This window comes from Scyliorhinus canicula, chromosome 7 (assembly GCF_902713615.1).
Source record: "Scyliorhinus canicula chromosome 7, sScyCan1.1, whole genome shotgun sequence".
NCBI classification, from domain to species: Eukaryota; Metazoa; Chordata; class Chondrichthyes; order Carcharhiniformes; family Scyliorhinidae; genus Scyliorhinus; species Scyliorhinus canicula.
This window is the reverse complement of record NC_052152.1, coordinates 171,617,746-171,637,921: the sequence shown is the minus strand read 5'-3', so window position 1 is coordinate 171,637,921 and position 20,176 is coordinate 171,617,746. Positions and strand designations below refer to the sequence as shown.

Below are 20,176 nucleotides of genomic sequence, written 5' to 3'. Positions count from 1 at the left end.
GAAAGTGGATGAGACCACATGATCTCTCTCCACTCCTTATCCACCACTCACACCCTTTCATTCCCTCCTCCTCACCCTTTCATTCCCTCCTCCTCACCCTTTCTTCCCCCTCCTCACTCTTTTATTCCCTCCTCCTCCTCACCCTTTCATGCTCCCTCCTCACCCTTTCACTCCCTCCTCCTCACCCTTTCATTCCATCCTCCTCACCCTTTCATTCCATCCTCCTCACCCTTTTATTCCGTCCTCCTCCTCACCCTTTCACTCCCTCCTCCTCACCCTTTCATTCCCTCCTCACCCTTTCACTCCCTCCTCCTCACCCTTTCACTCTCCCTCCTCACCCTTTCACTCCCTCCTCCTCACCCTTTCACTCCCTCCTCATCACCCGTTCATTCCCTCCTCACCCTTTCACTCCCTCCTCCTCACCCTTTCTTCCCCCCTCTTATTCCCTTCCTCATTCTTTTGTTCCCCCTCCTCACCCTTTCACTCCCCCTCCTCACCCTTTCATTCCCCCTCCTCACCCTTTCATTTAATCCTCCTCACTCTTTCATTCCTCCCTCCTCACCCTTTCATTCCCCCCCTCACCCTTTCATTCCCCTCTCCTCACCCTCGTCCTCACACTCTCTCTCTCCACCCTCCTCACATTATCATTCCCCTCCTCACACTCTTCCTCCCCCTCCTCACATTCTCTCCCTCCCCTCTCTACACTCTCTCCCTCCTCCATTGCCACACTCCCTCCCTTTTCCATCCTCACACTTGCTCCCTCCCCTCCTCACACTCTTGCATCCTCCCTCCCTTTTAACAATGTCTTCCTCCCTCCTCACAATTACCCCACTCAGATGTTACAGAGACCGTTAGCTCTTGAGGCAGTTCCGGTACCAACGCCTATTGACAATAATTGATCCGCATGGCATGTCCACATGAGTTTGTCTGTTGTTTGGACTGTGCAGGATATTGGACCAGTCTGAGCCAAGACTATGGCAGGGAACCAGTTTTCACTAGTGGTGTAGTTGCTCACACTTGTTCTCCTTGTTGAAAGGAGCACGCCCTTAAATTACTTTCTCACCTCAAAATCTGTGACTTTCACTCGACTGTGTTAAATGTCTCCTCTGGCAAGAGAAAGTCAAAGGTAATCCTCCGGTTCCTTTCATCAATAGCAAAGCTGGTGAACATTGTGTAATTGTATATGTCATATTTCGGTAGGTTGCTAGAATACAGTGCTGAAATAAACTTTGGTTCTTTGGAGCTCTCCGTGCACACTTCAAGGTTGAAGTACTGGACAAACCTTTTGGCGAAAGTGCTGACTTAATATGTTGGACTCCACACATCTTTAAGTGGTCTTCAAACTCTTGGGCTGTAAACTGTGGACCATTGTCGCTCACGATCTGCTCTGATTTTCCGAATTTCATGACGATCCCATCAAGTCCCATCAAATGGTTTGTTCTGCAGTGGTTGACTTCATTACGACCACACCTGGCCACTTTGATTGTGCATCTACAATGACCATGAGTATGTGCTGCTCGACTGGACCAGCATATGCAGTTGCCATGGCATTTTAGAACAATCCCTTGGATGCAATGCGGAAACGGCGATGCGTTCCTTACCCATGCTCATTACTGGCAAGTCTTCTATTTTTGCATCAATTTCTGGCTAGCAAAAGCAGCTTCATACAAGTTCACTATGCCTGCGTGTCCTTCAGGTAATTGTTCCAAAACATTTTATTGCAAATTTTTAGGAATAATTAGTCTGATCCCCCACAACAGACATCTGCCCTGTGCTGTTAATTTGGTTTTCCTGGAAATGTACAGTTTCAATTCAGGATGTTTTTGTACTAGCCATCCTTTTAATATCATTTCCATAAGGGCAGCATGGTAGCACAGTGGTTAGCACCGTTGCTTCACAGCTCCAGGGTCTCAGGTTCAATTCCCAGCTTGGGTCACTGTCTCCCCGGTCTGCGCGGGTTTCCTCCCACAGTCCAAATATGTGCAGGTTAGGTGGATTTGCCATGATAAATTGCCCTTAATGTCCAAAAAAGATTCAGTTGGGTTACTGGGATACGGGGAATTGATGGGGGCGTGGGCTTGAGTAGGATTCTATTTCTAAGGGCTGGTGCAGACTTGATGGGCCGAATGGCCTCCTTCAGCACTGTCAATTCTGTGCTAAATCTATGATGATTTCCAGTACCTTCCCCATCAGAGAATCATTTCAAGAATGTCTTGAGCTGCAGTCACTGGAACACTCTTAATCTGTGAACAGTAAAAAATATTATTATGTCTACGTGATATCTGACCAGCTGGTAAAGGCAAGTGTGATGACGCATCCACTTGGGCGGCACGGTAGCACAGTGGGTTAGCACTATTGCTTCACAGCGCCAGGGTCCCAGAGACGATTCCCAGCTTTGGTCGTTTTCTGTGCGGAGTCTCCACGTTCTCCCTGTGTCTGCATGGGTTTCCTCCGGGTGCTCCGGTTTCCCCCCACAAGTTCCAAGAGACGTGCTTGTTTGGTGAGTTGAACATTCTGAATTCTCCCTCAGTCTACTCGAACAAGTGCCGGAATATGGTGACTAGGGGATTTGGTCTTTCCTCCCCTGAAGGTGGCATATGTGACTCCACCGATCCAACACCGTGCAGCGAAGCCTCACAGGCAAGTTGTCATGGTAACTCCAGGTTGCCTCTTTTGCAGATTGATTTACTTTTTCTCATTCTGGCATTGTGCCATGCCTGTTTTGCGCACAACAAGGGGGGAATGGTTTCAATAGTGTAGCCAGATTCTGGTTGAATTTTCCATTGTAATTGATTAATCCTTGGAATGATCTAAATTAAATGATGTTCATTGGTCTTGGAGCCGCTATAATGGCTTCCATTTTTTTGTACTTTATGCAGACCCTTACTGTCAATTTATGTCCAAGATATTGCATGGATGTCTGGAAGAAATCACCTTTATCTTTCCTGTCACAAAGCCCGTGCATTTGAAGTTGTTGTGAATGTTCTTGCTTATTTGTGCTAATGATCAATATATGATCCAGATAATACTGTACCCCCTGTAAGCCACTGAGGATCTGGGCCATTCAGCGTCAAAATAAAACTGATGCAGACATTATTCCAAAAGGTAATCTCTTGTATCAGAATAGGCCTTTGTGAATGATGATGGTGATCAGGTGTTAAGATTCAGCTGTCACATTCATTTGTAAGAAAGCCTGTGATAGGTCAATCTTGCTGAACCTCTGTCCTCCTGCTATGCCTGCAGACAAATCTTCAATCAGAGGTAGCTACTATTGATCCAGTCATAGTACCAGATTGATTGTTGTCTTAAAATCTCTGCAGATAAGAATTGTTCCATCCTGTTTCATGACAGATACAATAGGGTTTGCCCAGTCACGAGTAGTGATGGGTTCGAAGACCCCTGTTTCCACCAGTCTCTGTAGTTTGGATGCAACCTTCAGGTGTATTACATAGGGTACAGATCTAGCCTTGAGGCATTTTGGCTGGCTATTAATCTTCAGGGACACTTGTATACCTTTCATGCACCACAGTGTGTCTTCAAAAACACTGATGTATTTTTCCATTCTGATCTGTAAGTCTGACTTTGAATCAACTAAGCTGCTGACAGCACCCCAACTCAATTTAGTCCTTTCCAGCCAAGAGAGCTGGAAAACTTCCTTGCACCACATGGAGCAGTAACTCTGCGGTTTGTCCGCCTTGCTTAACCTTGACTGTGTGTGTAACCTCTCAGAGGTGCTGTCTCTTCACTATCGGTCCTCAAGATCACATCTGCTGGCGTTAAAGGCAGGTTATAAAGTTTCCGTTCATGGATGGTCTCAGCAATTAGGGAGACGGCAGCCCCCGTATTGACTTCCACTTTAATAAGTTGCCCATTCCACTTTGGCAGTACCTAAAAAACGGTGTGATTCACCCTGGGCTGACAGCACGTTCAACTTTAATTCTTTATCAGAATAAATTGTTTTAGTTTCATTGTAGTTGATGTTCTTTTCCATCTTTTGAATTTTCTTCGTTGAATTTGTTTTGTTTCTTCCTTTAATGAGTTATGTGGCTTCCTTTGAGAGTTCTTTGGAGAAATTGTTTTACTCCAGCAAGCTCTTACCGTGTGGCCAGTTCTGCCATAATTTCTACATTGGCTGGTCCTTGCTCCAACAATCAGCCAGACAATTAGTCACTTTTACATAGCAATGATACACTTGTTACTGGGTAGACTTCTTCTGGGCAGCAACCAGTTTATGCATCCTCGTGGTTACCCCGAGCTGAGAAGCCTCCGTAGCCACGAGCTCTATTGGAACAGTAATATCTTATATAGTCTTCTAACTTAGATTACGTTCCATTAATGTATTGTTTAAAAAAAATAAATTTAGAGTACCCAATTATTTTTTCTCCAATTAAGGGGCAATTTAGCGTGGCCAATTCACCTAACCTGCACATATTTGGGTTGTGGGGGTGAAACCCACGCAGACATGGGGAGAATGTGCAAACTCCACACGGACAATGACCCAAGGCTGGGATTCGAACCCGGGTGCTCGGCGCCACAGTCCCAGTGCTAACCACTGCACCGCATGCCGCACTTTACGTTCCGTTAATAACCTCCTTTGAATGGCCTAATTTTTCAAACCACAAACTATACGATCTCCAATTGTGTCACCTAATGAATTGCCAAACTCCTAAAACTCTGCAAGTTGCTTGAGGGTTGCAATGAACTGCGCATATTTTCTCTTTCTAACTGATTCCTTCAATAACATTGAAACCTCTCTGCAATAATGAGTTTTGGAGCATAATGGTCTTCTAATATTTTCACCAGTACAATGTTAAATGAGAGTCAAAAACAAAGTGATCTTAAGGATATATGTACACATTTGTTTGAAGATGACAGGATAAGTTTAAAAAGCTGCTGGAAATAGCATATGGATTCTTGCCTTTGATACACTAGGAACAGAGTATAAAAGCAAGGAAGCTAAATGAAACATATAAAATACTTGTTAGGCTTCTGTTAGAGTTTTGTGTTCAATTCTAGGTACCACACTTTAGGAAGGCTGTCAAGGACCTGCCAAGGGTAAGGGACAAAATGTACGAGAATGCTACCAGCGATGAGGGATTCCAACTATGTGGAGATATTGGAGAAGTTGTGGTTGTTATCCTTAGAGCCAGGAAGGTTAAGAGTTATTCTGAGGTGTTCAAAATCATGAACATTTTTGATCGGACTAAAGAGGGAGAAATGGTTTCCAGTGGCAGGAGTGTCAGTAGTAACCAGAGGACACAAACCAACCATGGGGAAACAGTTCTTCACACAGCGATATGCTGTGACGTGGAATGGGCTGCCTGAAGGTGTGGTGAAAGCCAATTCAACAATGACATTCAAAAGGGAATTTGATAAATACTTGAAGGAAAATATGTTCAGAACAATGGGGAAAGAGCAGGGTTGGTGTTGATTAGAAAGGTCTACCAAAATCTGCCAATGGGCACAATGGAGTTGGATAGCCTCCTGTGTTGTATCGCTCTATAATTCTAATTATCAAATGATAAAGCCAGCACTTTGGAGGCTTGTAAAATCACTGAATATTGCTGATATATCAATTTATTTCTTTATTTGGTGATGTTTATGCTTGCATGAAGGATGATTAATGATGTGCCTTCAACCTTTATGTATTACAGATACACAGAAACTAGCTCAGACTGATATGTGGTTTTTTTTATAGGCACCCACTTTGCAGATTGCAAGAGGTTGCTCAACATGTTTTTGGGCTTGGTGTTGTTATTTGAAGCCCAGCCAGACCAGCAATGAATTCATGCACCTGCTTATTGTGCTTGTTGAATTCATGTTTTCTCTCAGGCTAGCACAAGGCAGATCTATGTTCATAGATCTTTGAAAGTTGCCACTCAAGTGGATAGAGCTGTAAAGAAGGCCTATGGTGTGCTAGCGTTCATTAGCAGAGAGATTGAATTTAAGAGCTGTGAGGTGATAATGCAACTGTACAAAACCTTGGTAAGGCCACATTTGGAGTACTGTGTGCAGTTCTGGTCGCCTCATTGTAGGAAGGATGTGGAAGCTTTGGAAAAGGTGCAAAGGAGATTTACCAGGATGTTGCCTGGAATGGAGAGAAAATCTTACGAGGAAAGGTTGAGGGTGCTAGGCCTTTTCTCATTAGAATGGAAAGGATGAGGGGCGACTTGATAGAGGTTTATAAGATGATTGGGGAAGAGGTTTATAAGATGATCGGGGAATAGATAGAGTAGACAGTCAGAGACTTTTTCGCCGAGTGGAACAAACCATTATAAGGGGACATAAATTTAAGGTGAATGGTGGAAGATATAGGGGGGATGTCAGAGGTAGGTTCTTTACCCAGAGAGTAGTGGGGGCATGGAATGCACTGCCTGTGGAAGTAGTTGAGTCGGAAACATTAGGGACCTTCAAGCGGCTATTGGATAGGTACATGGATTACGGTAGAATAATGGAGTGTAGATTAATTTGTTCTTAAGGGCAGCATGGTAGCATTGTGGATAGCACAATTGCTTCACAGCTCCAGGGTCCCAGGTTCGATTCCGGCTTGGGTCACTGTCTGTACGGAGTCTGCACATCCTCCCCGTGTGTGCGTGGGTTTCCTCTGGGTGCTCCAGTTTCCTCCCACAGTCCAAAGGTGTGCAGGTTAGGTGGATTGGCCATGATAAATTGCCTTTAGTGTCCCAAAATTGCCCTTAGTGTTGGGTGGGGTTACTGGGTTATGGGGATAGGGTGGAGGTGTTGACCTTGGGTAGGGTGCTCTTTCCAAGAGCCGGTGCAGACTTAATGGGCCAAATGGCCTCCTTCTGCACTGTAAATTCTATGAAAGTTGCCCATAAACCGGGCAAAAAAGGTCAAAGTTGAAGTACTATGGCGGGAGTCACTGCGTGTGAGACTGCTCACCACATAGCCGCCACGGGAAGTCCATCATTGGGTAATGTTCTGATGTGATATTAGCTCTTGATCTCTGTGCGGAGTCTGCAAATCCTCCACGTGTGTGCGTGGGTTTCCTCCGGGTGCTCCGCTTTCCTCCCACAGTCCAAAGATGTTAGGTGGATTGGCCATGATAAATTGCCTTTAGTGTCCAAAATTGCCCTTAGTGTTGAGTGGGGTTACTGGGTTATGGGGATAGGATGGAGGTGTTGACCTTGGGTAGGGTGTTCTTTCCAAGAGCCGGTGCAGACTCGATGGACCGAATGGCCTCCTTCTGCACTATAAATTCTATGATAATCTATGATTAATCTAGGACAAAGGTTCAGCACAACATCGTGGGCCGAAGGGCCTGATCTGTGCTGTATTTGCTATGTTCTATGTTATAAGGTGATGTCCATGCCCATTAGGAGAGTTGTCCAGGGGGCAGCACGGTGGCACAGTGGTTAGCATTGTTGCCTAGGGCGCTGAGGACCCGGGTTCGAATCCCGGCCCTGGGTCACTGTCCGTGTGGAGTTTGCACATTCTCCCCGTGTCTATGTGAGTTTCGCCTCCACAACCCAAAAGATGTGCAGGATAGGTGGATTGGCCACACTAAATTGCCCCTTAATTGAAAAAAATAATTGCATACGCTAAATTTTTTTTTTTTTAAAAAGGACAGTTGTCCAGACTGTGCCAGCTCCCAAATGATATTTATTTCAGGATTTTTTACATCTCTACATAATTGACAGGCTTTTAAGTTCTGAGGACGCAATCATGAAATTACAAGAAGAAAATGGAGTGAAGTACCAACGTGCGGTGTTTGGCTGCGAAATCATTGACTGGCTAATAAAAGAAGGGGAAGCCGTATCCAGGGCAGACGCAGTGGAGCTCTGTCGTCGAGAACTTGAACATGGAATCATTCAGCACGGTGAGAAAATCACGGCAACAACAGGCTTTCATTGTACCTGTTTTCTTATGGGACCCTACCCTATGTATTATATTAATAAATGGAGCCACCTATCTCCTGTTCCACACAAAGTCCCACAGTTCCATCATTTCCCATCCTCACACTCTAAGTCCTCCAATATGTTAAGTGGAAACATTGCACCTCTCTCCCATCTGTACAGCCTCGTCCAGCTTTATGTCTACCCTCCCCGAGCGCCCCCCCCCCCCCCCCCCCCCCCCCGCCCCCCATAATTTGCTGATTTAATTTTGACTTTTTGTGTGGGCCCTCCCCTCCTTCACCTTACCCTTAGGGTGGAATTTAGTAGGATCTCTGGCTGTGGGAAACAAGGCAGGCGGGGGGGGGGGGGGGGGGGGGGGGGCACTTCATAGTATCATAGAATCTATGCCATGGAGACAGGCCCTTCAACCCAAACTGGTCCATGCCAACCAAAAAGCCCATATGAGCTAACCATATTTGCCTGCATTTGGCCCATATCCATCTAAACCTTTCCTATCCATGTATCTATGTAAGTGTTGTCAATGTCCCTGCCTCTCTATGTAAAAATAGTTGCCTCTTAGGTTTCCATTAATTCTTTACCCTGTTAACTTAAACCTATGGCCTCTATTTTTCCAACACTGGGAAAAAGACTGAATGCCTTCACCCTATCCATGCCTCTCATGATCTTATACACTTCTGTAAGATCAACCACCAGTCTCTTACGCTCCAAAGAGAAAAGTCCTAGCCAGACAAATCTCTCCCTATAACTCAGTCCCTTGATTCCTGGCAACATTCTTGTAAATCTCTTCTGCACTCTCTCCAATTTAATCTTCATATAGCAAGGTGCCCAAAACTGAACACATTACGTGGGTGCGGCTTCACCAAGTCCTGTACAATTGCAACATAACTTCTCAACTTCTATACTCAGTGCCCTGACTGATGAAGGCCAGCATGCCTAAAGCCTTCTTCGCTGCCCTATCTACCTGTGACTGCACCTTTACAGAACCGTGCACCTGAACTCCAAGATCCCTCTGTTCCACGATACTCCCTCAGGTCCCACCATTCACCATGAAAGTCCTACCTTGTTTTGACTTTCCAAAATGCAACGCTTCACACTTATCTGAATTGAAATCCATTTGCCATTTCTCGGCCCACTTCCCCAGCTGATCAAGATCATGCTGCAATTTTTGATAACCTTTCTCCATGTCTACAATACCACCTATTTTAGTGTCACCTGCAGACCTACTGATCATGTTTTGTATATTCTCATCCAAATTGTTGATATAGGTAACAAACAGCAATGGGCCCAGCACTGACCCCTGACGCACACCGCTAGGCACAGGCCTCCAGTCTGACGAGCATCCTTCCGCCATTATCCTCTGCTTCCGACCATCAAGACTGATGGTCTTGTATATTATATATCCAATTTTCCAGCTCTCCCTGGATTCCATGTGATCTAACCTTCCAGAGCAGCCTACCATGTGGAACTTTATCAAAGGCAATTAATTAGGTGGGAGCCAAAATTTTGGTTCCCTGATGTTGGGTTGAGTTCTTGAAATATGTGCCATGTGAATGGCAGAATGGGCATCACGCCGCTGAACCTTCCAATTCATGCCATAAACACACATTAAATAGGAAATTATTACATCAATGGCGGAAGGGAAATTCGTTCCTCCTGACAACTTAAAGGTGATTTGCACCAGGCGAGGTTGTTCATTCTTTTGATCTGAGGTGAGTTTTTGTTTTTGTTGAACTTAGCAACACAGAAGAGGGGAATAGAAGCTGGCTAGTCTGCTCGAGGCAAGATATCGATGGCGAGGAAAGGGTTGTGGTGGTCAGGGCCTCAGATGGCTGCTAACGCGGGTAGAGCTGGGAGGAATTCTCTTGGGTGGAGGATACTGTGGGATAGGAGATGTCCTGGGTGTGCCCGGGGGAGGGTTATGCATTGGCAATGGCCAAACGCAGCTTCTCAAGTGATAAATGCCGTCCAAACAGAGGTGCTCATATCTTTGCCAGCCTTCTTCACACAGTTCATTTTGTGGATTTGCAATGAATCTCATGGACTCAATTGCTGTGATTTTGTGACCCTATTCGCCTCGAGCGCAAAATGTGACGTGGGCGCAAAATCTCACCAGACTTGGAAAATGGGAATCTTGCTGGTGCAATCTCATTTTCCAATTCTCCTCACACTCTGCCAGTGACATAATGGGTTTCCCGCCCAGAAGGTGGGAACCTCATTTCAATGAAATTTAATATAATTAATAGCCTTCCCTACCATATGGTCCACCCTCACATTTGGAAGGCCCCCCTTGCTGATGTAATGCTGTCATCTCTATTAGGCACTGTCCCACCAGTGTGATGATGTGGGCAGTGCGGGGAGATTTCTTCTGCACAGAGTGCTGTAAAATGTGGCAAGGAAAGCTATCTGTGCAGCCAGCGAGCCGCACACCAGTTGTCCTGCCTCAGTCAGCACTCTGTGCAAATAGCACAAAATTCTGCCCAATCTATTTTGCAAACTTGGGCAATGGAAGAGAGGATTTGCCAGAGGAGAGCCATGGCTGAGCAACATTGCAGGCCACAAAGCCATCAGCTGGCACCAGATGAGTGTGTGGGGGCGGGGGGGTAGAAGGTCAGGATGAAGGCACCGCAGCTGTCATTGTCATCAATGAGCAGTGGTGTGTCAGAGCTCACACAGACCATGCAGCAACTACCTTCTGATGTCTGAGGGGCAATGCCAGAGATGGCTCAGGCTTTCCTGGAAGACAGTCACTGACCTGTGTGCGTTCCTTCAACAAGCCCTGCGGCTCCGTGGATTTGGATGGAGCCTGATGCCAGTTGCCTCAGTGTGTTGCGGCATTGATATTTCAATGCCAGCAGCTCATTCTAGGGATCCATTGGAGGGACAGGTTGTAACACATGGACACATCAGGAAGGTGACCAATGGACTGATCCGTTCACAACCAATGCCAAGCCATAGGAGCAGTGTTGTTCGCCTAGGTGCCGCCAAGTGTTGGTGGGGTGTTGTTGGGGAGGTGACTGAATGCGCTTATGTGACCATTAGAACTCCCTGGGAACAGCCAGCCACATCGGTGAAGCAGGTGAAGTTTCACTACCTTAATTAGTCAGCAACCATAGAAAATAAATTATGAAAATGAAAATCACTTATTGTCACGAGTAGGCTTCAAATGAAGTTACTGTGAAAAGCCCCTAGTCACCACATTCCGGCACCTGTTCGGGGAGGCTGTTATGGGAATCGAACCGTGCTGTTGGTCTGCTTTCAAAGCCAGCGATTTAGCCCGTATCCCAGGGAGACCTCATTTAAGCAACTCCCAGCTCCCAAAGCTACACGAGGCCCCTCCGGGGTGACGAGGACTACCCCTTCAAGATTCCCACAGTCTTGTGATGGACTGTTACAATGTAGCAAATGGACTGACCAGAAAAATTGTCGATCAGACTACTGGCTGGAAATGCGCTTCTGCTGCCTTCACTGGTCTGGCGGAGCTTTGCAATACACACCACAGTGTTAGGGTTTCCAGGGTTGTAATGGTCTGCTGTGTGTTGCACAATGAGGCACTGCAATGAGGGGAGGACATGGAGGAGCTGCCCTCCTCCTCAGATCAGGATGACCGAGGAATATGAGGAAGAGGCTGGAGAAGTCACGGCACCATAGAAAGGTGACAGGGCCATGGAGAGAAGTGCCAGGGCTATCCGAGACAGCCTCTTATTTAATTGGTTTGAGTAGGAACAATGCACTTACCTGATTAGCAGCACATTGACTGCTAATCATTGTATGCTTTGAATGTGTGTCCACCTCTGTCAGCCTCTAACTGGAGCGATCTCATTACCCATATCCTCTCCCACCTAAAAAGTCAAGGGGAATGGACGTTTATTTCACAAAATGAAAAGAAAAGACTGAGCCCAGGATCTAGGTTTTGCACTTGCAAATATGTCACTGAAGCTATTATGGGCAAATTTCCTGCTCCCTGCCCACAGTGACAGGATCATGAGTGCAAGCATAGTACATCACTTGCGGCAGTAGCAGCTAACCTCAGCCAATCTCCTGAGAATACCATATATGGGAGGGCCACCATGTTCTGTCATGTTGCATTGCCTTAAGAGCAAAAATTAAGTCAAACACATGACCATACAATAAAAACTAAATGCAAACACATCGCAACATTGTTGCCTCCATGTGAGATTTCCCTGTTACTTCCATTTATCAATGATAGTAGAATATTCCCTCTGAATACACGATCAAGTGAAACAAATATGATGTGAACCGTATATATGTGCAGAAGTGTACATTGTCTTGACACGTGTTCCGCCATTGTTCTACCAAAATGTCTCAAATTTCCTCTGGCCCCTTGCTGTGACCCAGACATCCACATCTGGATGCAGGCTGTTGAGAACAGTGATCCCTTATGTGCGATGACCTTGGTGGGCCGAGGTCTTGAGGGTTCCGGATACCTGGAGTCTCCTGCACGGGTGTAGGGGCACCCACCATTGCCCTGCCCACTGGAGACACTGGGGTCACCACCAGAGGGGCCAAGTGCCTGTGAGAACAGCCCCGGTACAGCTGGCTGGTGCTCTTCCTCCCCCTCAGTGAGCAATGGCACCTCTGTGTATCATTGAGGAGAGAACGAGCACCTGAAGGGAAGTCCAAATGCCTGATGCCCCTCTCGCCTAGCCACTGATTCATAAAGTCCATGGTTCACCTCCTCTGCAATCTCCATTCAAGATGCTTTGGTCAAGCAGGAGGGTCTTATGTTGCCAACCCTTGGGAAGAGCACCCCCACCATTCCCGGATGACCTGGAGGAGAACCTTCAGGGGGGCCTGGAACTCGACATGGTGCTAATGGGTGGAGGGAGTGGTGGGAATGCTGAAAGATGATTGTTGTAGAGGAGGGGCCGGAGTGAGGTGGGATTAGGAAGCTGCTTGCTATGGAGGAGAGGTTGGGGGGGGGGGGGGGGGCACGGGGGGGGTAGAGTGAAGGAGCTTAATTGAAAAAAGCTGCAAAGGGGGTGGCTGTGGTTCCAGAAACAGTACTTCAGTGGCCCTGCTATAGAATATTGTGCTTTCAGCTGCCTCCTACTTCTCCCTGCCTGCAGACATTGGATGCCTGGTGAAGGGGGCTTTTACTGTCTGCTCCCTCTGTGTGATTTCACATGATACCCGCAACCACCAGCTCCCAACATGTGAGTCGTGTCCACTTCTGCCCCCAATCTTGGGAGTTGTGCTCTTTCCCTTAAATTCCAACCTTAGTGGCAGTGTTCAGCCACCCTTGCTTCACTGCTTGTCACTTCCATCCTGAAACCTTTGAGCTCTACTTTTCGCTCCTTTTAAATTTGGCAACTGTTAATGTTTTCCTGTCTGAGCCAGAATGCTGATTCGGGTTCAGTTCTCTATAACAAGCAAATGCTCTTGTGACAAGTTTAATCAGATATTATTTATTGGTTCAGGGCGAAGCCGATTAAGTATTTGATAAAGGAGTTCAATAGCTTCATTGTAGGATATGGTGCTGTGAACTTTCCTGATTTCTGGTACAAAAAGGTTCTCGGCTGACAGTCAACTAGAGCAAATGTGTCCTCTAAAGTAAAGTGTTGAAGAGACCAACAGATAATACTCTGCAGAATATCATCTTGATATTATCTTGTGAAGGTGAAAAGGGTGCTTCAGGGCACGGGAGGTGCAGAATGTTGTTTTGTGGTCAGGAAATTTGGATGGACAGGTTTCTGGGTGAATGGATATCCCTCTGGTCATACCAAATTTATCAGTTAGTTTCTCAGGCCTCATCACAGAACCATAGAAATTACAGTGCCGAAGGAGGCCATTCAGCCCATCTAACCTGCACTGGTCCTTGGAAACAGCACTAAGCCCACTTTTCTACTCTATCCCCTAACCCAGTAACCCCACCTAACCTTTTTTTTTGAACACTAAGGGCAATTTAACATGGCCAATCCACCTAACCTGCACATCTTTGGACTGTAGGAGGAAGCCCACGCAGACACAGGGAGAACGTGCATACTCCGCACAAACAGTGACCCAAGCCGGGAATCGAACCTGGGACCCTGGAGCTGTGAAGCATTAGTGCTAACCATTATGCTACTGTCCCACCAGTCACCTCCATTCAAACAGAATGGGTGCTTTTGAAATGGGTTGCAGTCAGATTTGAGGTTTCTAATATGTTAGCCTCCCACCCAACCCTAAAGCACCTGTTTTTTTAGAATTCTAGTGGCTCCCTGCATTCAATGTCTGCGAAAAAGCTTGATGTAAATAGAAAATCATTAAATATGATTCTAAAGGGAAATGGGTTTCACATCAATATTTGCCACCGTGAAACATTTCCAAGTCAGGCAATTAGAATGCAAATAGGTACATCATAAGATAGCATCTCTGAATTGGATTGTGCTCAGTTAGGGGCAGTTCTGTGCTCTTGAGTTTATGTCCACTAGGAACTCAAACTTAAATGAATCTCAGATATGACCTTACAAACAATAAAACAATGAGACTTTCACTTCATTAGTCTGGGTTGGATTACCAATCGAGTTTAAGAAGTGAAAGACCAACGTGTGCCTCACTGGGCGAGTCAGTACTCCAGCAACTCCAGTTGTGGAACACTGTTATAATTCTGAAAATGGAACAGCATACAGTAACCAGGCTGCTTTGACGAAGCAAATGATTTGCTGTTTTGCAGTCTCCAGCCATCACCACTTCTTCGATGGCAACTTATTGTACCAGTTCCGCATAAACTTTCGCCGAAGACGACGACTTACTGAGCTCCTTAGTGAAAACTCCGGGACAGCACAGGAATCCCATGACAGCCCATTCTGCCTGCGAAAGCTGAATCCCGAACAAGACGGCACAAGTTTTCTCTCAGGTAGAGGGTTTCCGAGTGGTATATACTTGTTTAAAATGTACTTGGATACCTGTTTGTGCTTGTGTCAAAAATATTGTTGGCTTCATTGCTTGAATGTGAATGGACATGGCACTTTTCGGAGTCAATAATCTTGAAGCCTATTTCAATGTAAAGGTTGTCCTGATGTTGATTAATTAATTTACCATATGATTTTATAATTTCTTCATGCTACAAATTCAAGATTTTCCAATGTTTTCGGTTCACAATTGTTTTTTGGCCTGGTCTGTAGAAATATAGAATTCATGTTGGCAACACATTGGTTAAGTGTTGATCCAATAATGGATATCGCAAGATGGATTCCACTGGTTACTGATTTGGTTATGCAGGAAAATGAGTTTAAGGCCATCAGACCAAAGAATTAGGGGTAAGGATTTTTATTCTTTCATGGGATGTGGGCTCCGCTAGTCAGTCCAGCATTTATGGCCCATCCTTAATTGCCCTTGAGAAGGTGGAGGTGAGCAACCTTCTTGAACCCCTGTAGATCATGTGGTGTAGGTACACCCACAGTGCAGTTAGGGAGGGAGATCGAGGAATTTGACCAAGTGACATTGCAGGAATGGTGATATAGTTCCAAGTCAGGATGGTGCGTGTGGCTTGGAGGGAAACTTGCAGTTGGTGATGTTCCCATGCGTCTGTTGACCTTGTCCTTCTAGCAAGTAGAGGTCGTGGGTTTGGAGGGTGCTGTCAAAAGAGTCTTGGTTAGCTGCTGCAGTGCATCTTGTTGTAGAAGGTACAATCTGCTGCTACTGTGCACCAGTGATGGTGGAAGTGAATGTTTAAAGCGATGGGGTGCCAAGTAAGTGAGCAGCTTTGTCCTAGCAGGGGCGTATTTACAGCTCATGGGGCCCCTCGCTCACCTTCATTTCTGGCCCTCCAACCTCACTACCCTTGCCCCACAGAATGCAGAGGTAGAAGCCACAAAAATGCACAAATTGATCACTATTTTTTAATTTGTGAAAACATGCCTGTATGAATAATTGCTGAATTGAAATCCAAGCATACCTCTTGTCAGAATGACAGTGACGATGATCAATTCTGCGATGCTTCAGTTTTGAGGTGAGTAAACATGGAACCTGCTGATGAGCAATGTGATCAGCTGATGACATCACTGCAGCGCAGTCCAGTGCAGGACAGGATGAGCCAGTCCAGTGCAGGGCAGGATGAACCAGTCTAGTGCAGGACAGGATGAGCCAGTCCAGTGCAGGGCAGGATGAGCCAGTCCAGTGCAGGGCAGGATGAACCAGTCCAGTGCAGTACAGGATGAGCCAGTCTAGTGCAGTACAGGATGAGCCAGTCTAGTGCAGGGCAGAATGAGCCAGTCTAGTGCAGGGCAGAATGAGCCAGTCTAGTGCAGGGCAGAATGAGCCAGTCTAGTGCAGGACAGGATAAGCCAGTCCAGTGCAGAAGCAAATATCCAGTCAACAAGATGTATACGCCGCCATTCAGTATATTTCAGAGTTCAAAATATACAAAATACAACCCAGCCCTCACACACTCTTCCTCCCTGGCTAACCCTATCGCACAATCTCCTCTCCCCACACCCTCACACTCTTTCCCGCCCCACCATCCCTCACAATCTCGCCGCCCTTCACACTCTCCCATTCTCACAATTTCGCTCCCCTCACTTACCTGGGTTCTTCAAGGTAGCCTCCCACCTCACTCATCGTCTCCTCATGGCTAAGGCTTAATTCGCTTTTGCAGGCCTGCCCTGGGTCAAATTGCAAACCTGTTTGCCTCACCTGGAGCTCCCCTCGATGGCTGACCTCACCTCGTGGTGGCATGATTATGGCACCGCATGCCTCGTTGTTGCTGGCGTGCCCTGGTTGAGTCGCAAACCCGCTCACCTCGCTGGCTCTGCTTTGCGGCTGACCTCACCTCATCCAATCAGGCTCTGATTGGCTGTCCAGTGTACCGGCCAGAGTGGGGCCTCCCCATTGTTTGGGGCTCTGTGCCTAGGCATGGTGTGTTTCATTGTAAATCTGCCTCTGGTCCTAGATGGTGTCAAACTTGTGTGTTGTTGGAGTGGCACTCATCCAGGCAAGTGAGTTGTAGTCCATCACACTCCTGACTTGTGTCTTGTAGACAGAGAACAGGCTTTGGGCAGTTAGGTGGTGAGTTACTCGCCATGGAATTCCCAACCCCTGACATGCTCTCATAGCCACAATATTATATGGCTAGTCCAGTTTAGTCAATGCTAACCCCCAGGATGTTGCTAAAGAGGAATTGAACGTTGGTAATGCCATTGAATATCAAGGACTGATGGTTGGATTCTTCGGAGATGATAAGGCGATTTTTTTTTTGTCCAGAGGATTATGGGAAAATACAACATCCTACTTGACACTCTTGTTAATGAATCCATAATATTGTTTAAAAAGTGAAATGGATAAATATTTGTAAAAAGTAAACTGTTAAAGTGTTTGGAAAAAGTGCGCAGGAATTACTAACTGGAAAGCTCTTCAGAAAGCAGGTGTAGGAAAATAAATTGAATAATCTCCTTCTCTAATATAAAATTCCATAATTCTTTGAATGAAGGTTTCCTCGTTCCAGAATGCTAACACTAACCCAGGGCAGGGGCTGGTTTAGCTCAGTGAGCTAAGACAGCTGGCTTGTAATGCAGAACAAGGCCAGCAGCGTAGGTTCAATTCCCATACCAGCCTCCCTGAACAGGTGCCGGAATGTGGCGACTAGGGGCTTTTCACAGTAACTTCATTGAAGCCTACTCGTGACAATAAGCGATTTTCATTTCTGGGCTGGTTTAGCACAGGGCAAAATCGTTGGCTTTGAAAGCAGACCAAGGCAGGCCAGCAGCACGGTTCAATTCCCGTACCAACCTCCCCGAACAGGCGCCGGAATGTGGCGACTTTTCACAGTAACTTCATTTGAGCCTACTTGTGACAATAAGCGATTTTCATTGTCATTTTTTCATTTCATTTCATTTCAAATGCATCAGCATGGACTGAAAACCCAAGAATAATAGGGGTGAGTTATTAAGGAGTACACACATACAGGCATTCTTCAAACTTTGGAAAACACTTCATTTCTCAATAGATCAAACATTCCTAGATTTTATTGCCCAGGTTAAATCAGTTAAGGTGTTGGCTGTATTACTATTGATGGAATAAATATGTGATTCTAAGCAGCCAATGCAAGGAACGCCTAACTTGTTTCCTGTTCCTTATTTCTAGTGCAAACCAATAAAGAGATAAAGGTGGTGTCGGCTGTACGTCGGAGCAGCATTACCCCTGCTGCCACAGGAAGTACAGCCTTTTACAATACATCTCCCTGCCTTGCCAGCTTGCCTTCAGTGGAGTGTAACCCGAAGTCAGGTGAGAGCAACACAGTTCAAATTTACAAGGGCAGTAATGTAATGCTTGGTCACAAAAATTATGTTACAGCACATCACATACATACTGGGAAATCACATTGCAAAATTAGGCACCTCTAGCCTTGGACTGTTTTTGTGTATTAAATTTAATGGATGAAAAATTACAGACTGTGAGTGCATCATTTTACAATGTACTGCCTTCGGCCCAGAAGGCCTTAACAAAGCTGCAATGTAGATTTACCAGAACGAATGTTGAGAATGTGGGCTGGATTCTCTGCCACATTGCGAACTCCGCTGCGGTGGCAGAAAATCCAGCGTCAGGCAGAAAATGGGATCAGTGCCTGGCATTTTTAGCGGGCGGCCCGATAGCGGGATTCCCTCGGGAATATCTCATACTCCTCGGCCATGCATCAATTTGCATGGCTAAGAAGTGGGAATCAGATGTGATTCAGCTCTGGCGAGAGAACATAGGGTGGAATCTCCGTTTTCCTAAACTGTAACCGGCTTACAATACCCCTGGGAGTGCAAACCGGAAAGCAATTCAGTGTTCCTTGCCTTGCAAATTTATGCATGGCGTGAAAGACGAGGGATTCCTGTATTGCCCAGCGTTGATCCCAATCTTGCCCCAACATCCGATTCTCTGCCCCATCATGTAACGCGATCCAGGTATCCCAGGACGGAGAATCCATCCATAGTCTCCCAAATCGGCCCATGCTGCATAAGCTAAGCCTGTATTCACTTGAGTGTCGCAGATTGGGGTTGATCAAATTCAATTGTTTAAAATGATGCAAGGATTCGAAGGGGCAGATGAAGAAAAGCCATTTCCACTGTGGGGGGGTTGGGGGAGACTATTTTCTCCCCCGCACCTCCCTACTCATCACCATCACCACCCAAGAAACTCGAGATGCTGGGCCAGTTGGAATTTACCAGACTGAGCTTGATAGATTCTTGTTGAGTAAAGGCTTTACGAGATGTGGATCAAAAGCAGTAAACTAGGATTGAGGTACAGATTAGCTCTGATTTAGTTGAATGGCAGAACAGAGCTGATGGGCTGAGAGATTTACTCCTATTCCTATATCCAAGGTTTACAACAATGTGTCTGGGCGACGGCCCTGTCAAATCCAATCAAGCCACTAAAATAGTTTTTAATATTTTCCCCAGGGGTAACAAACAACTGGAGCATAGGTTTAGACACAGTATTTAAAAAGATGCTAAATATCTTGTCTTTCTCAATAACTGCTGAACTTGGTTTGTTGAGATCCAAACTATAGAGGTCTGTGGGCTGAATTCTAACCTATCCAAAGGGTGAGTTGGTGTTGGGTGGCTTTAAGTGCTGAAATATATATTGCCGGACACAAACCTTCCTCCAACTCATTTGTTTCTTGCTTCAACGGAGCCTGGAAAGTGAAGAGCAGTGATCCCGACCCAAGGGGACTGATTCTAAGTTAAATGTAATGGGGCTGTGAACCTGATTGAAATTCAGCTTTGCAACTTGTTACCCATGTATCCCTAGTGTGGGGAATGTCTGGCCTCTAGTCAAGTCAGCTGATCAGCGATATCACTGGCACTCTTTGGAGTTAGAAATATCCTTGGCTTTTAAGGAAATCCCAAGTGGAGGTTTTAAAAACAATTCCTACAGTGCAGAAGGAGGCTATTCTGCCCATCGAGTCTGAACCAACCCTTTGAAAATGCACTCAACCTAGGCCCACGCCCCCGCCCTATCTGCATAATCCCACCTAACCTTTCGGTCGTTAAGGAGAAATTTAGCATGGCCAACCCACCTAATCTGCACATCTTTCGTTCCGCAAGACTTTTTTCACCGCCAATTTCCCTGCGGGTTAGAAAAGTAAAAGCTCCTCACTGTGGTCTGAGGTTTCCACGTCGGATCTGAATGGGCCAGCTGCTGGAGCTTGCATAGATGTTTGATCTCCCATCAACACTGTTTATACTGAGGCCAAAAATCTATGGTTCTCTCGATGTCCTCCTGTTGTACATACAAGCGAATAGTACAACAGAATTGCCACAATCTTGACTGGAACTCTGATATGTCAAATTTGACTATGCCCAGGGGCTTCATGT

The 20,176-nt window shown here is 46.0% G+C and overlaps 1 protein-coding gene across 3 annotated transcripts in view; it reads left to right on the top strand.

Moving 5' to 3' along the window:
* The window catches only part of LOC119969538 (DEP domain-containing mTOR-interacting protein-like), an 83,281-nt gene that overhangs the window by 17,324 nt on the left and 45,781 nt on the right, over window positions 1-20,176 (top strand). For all 3 annotated transcript variants that reach the window (XM_038803266.1, XM_038803268.1, XM_038803269.1), the window contains 3 exons: window positions 7,662-7,840; window positions 14,551-14,733; window positions 17,958-18,098. In XM_038803266.1, the coding sequence (XP_038659194.1) occupies window positions 7,662-7,840; window positions 14,551-14,733; window positions 17,958-18,098 (503 nt within the window). The remainder of the gene's footprint in view (window positions 1-7,661; window positions 7,841-14,550; window positions 14,734-17,957; window positions 18,099-20,176) is intronic.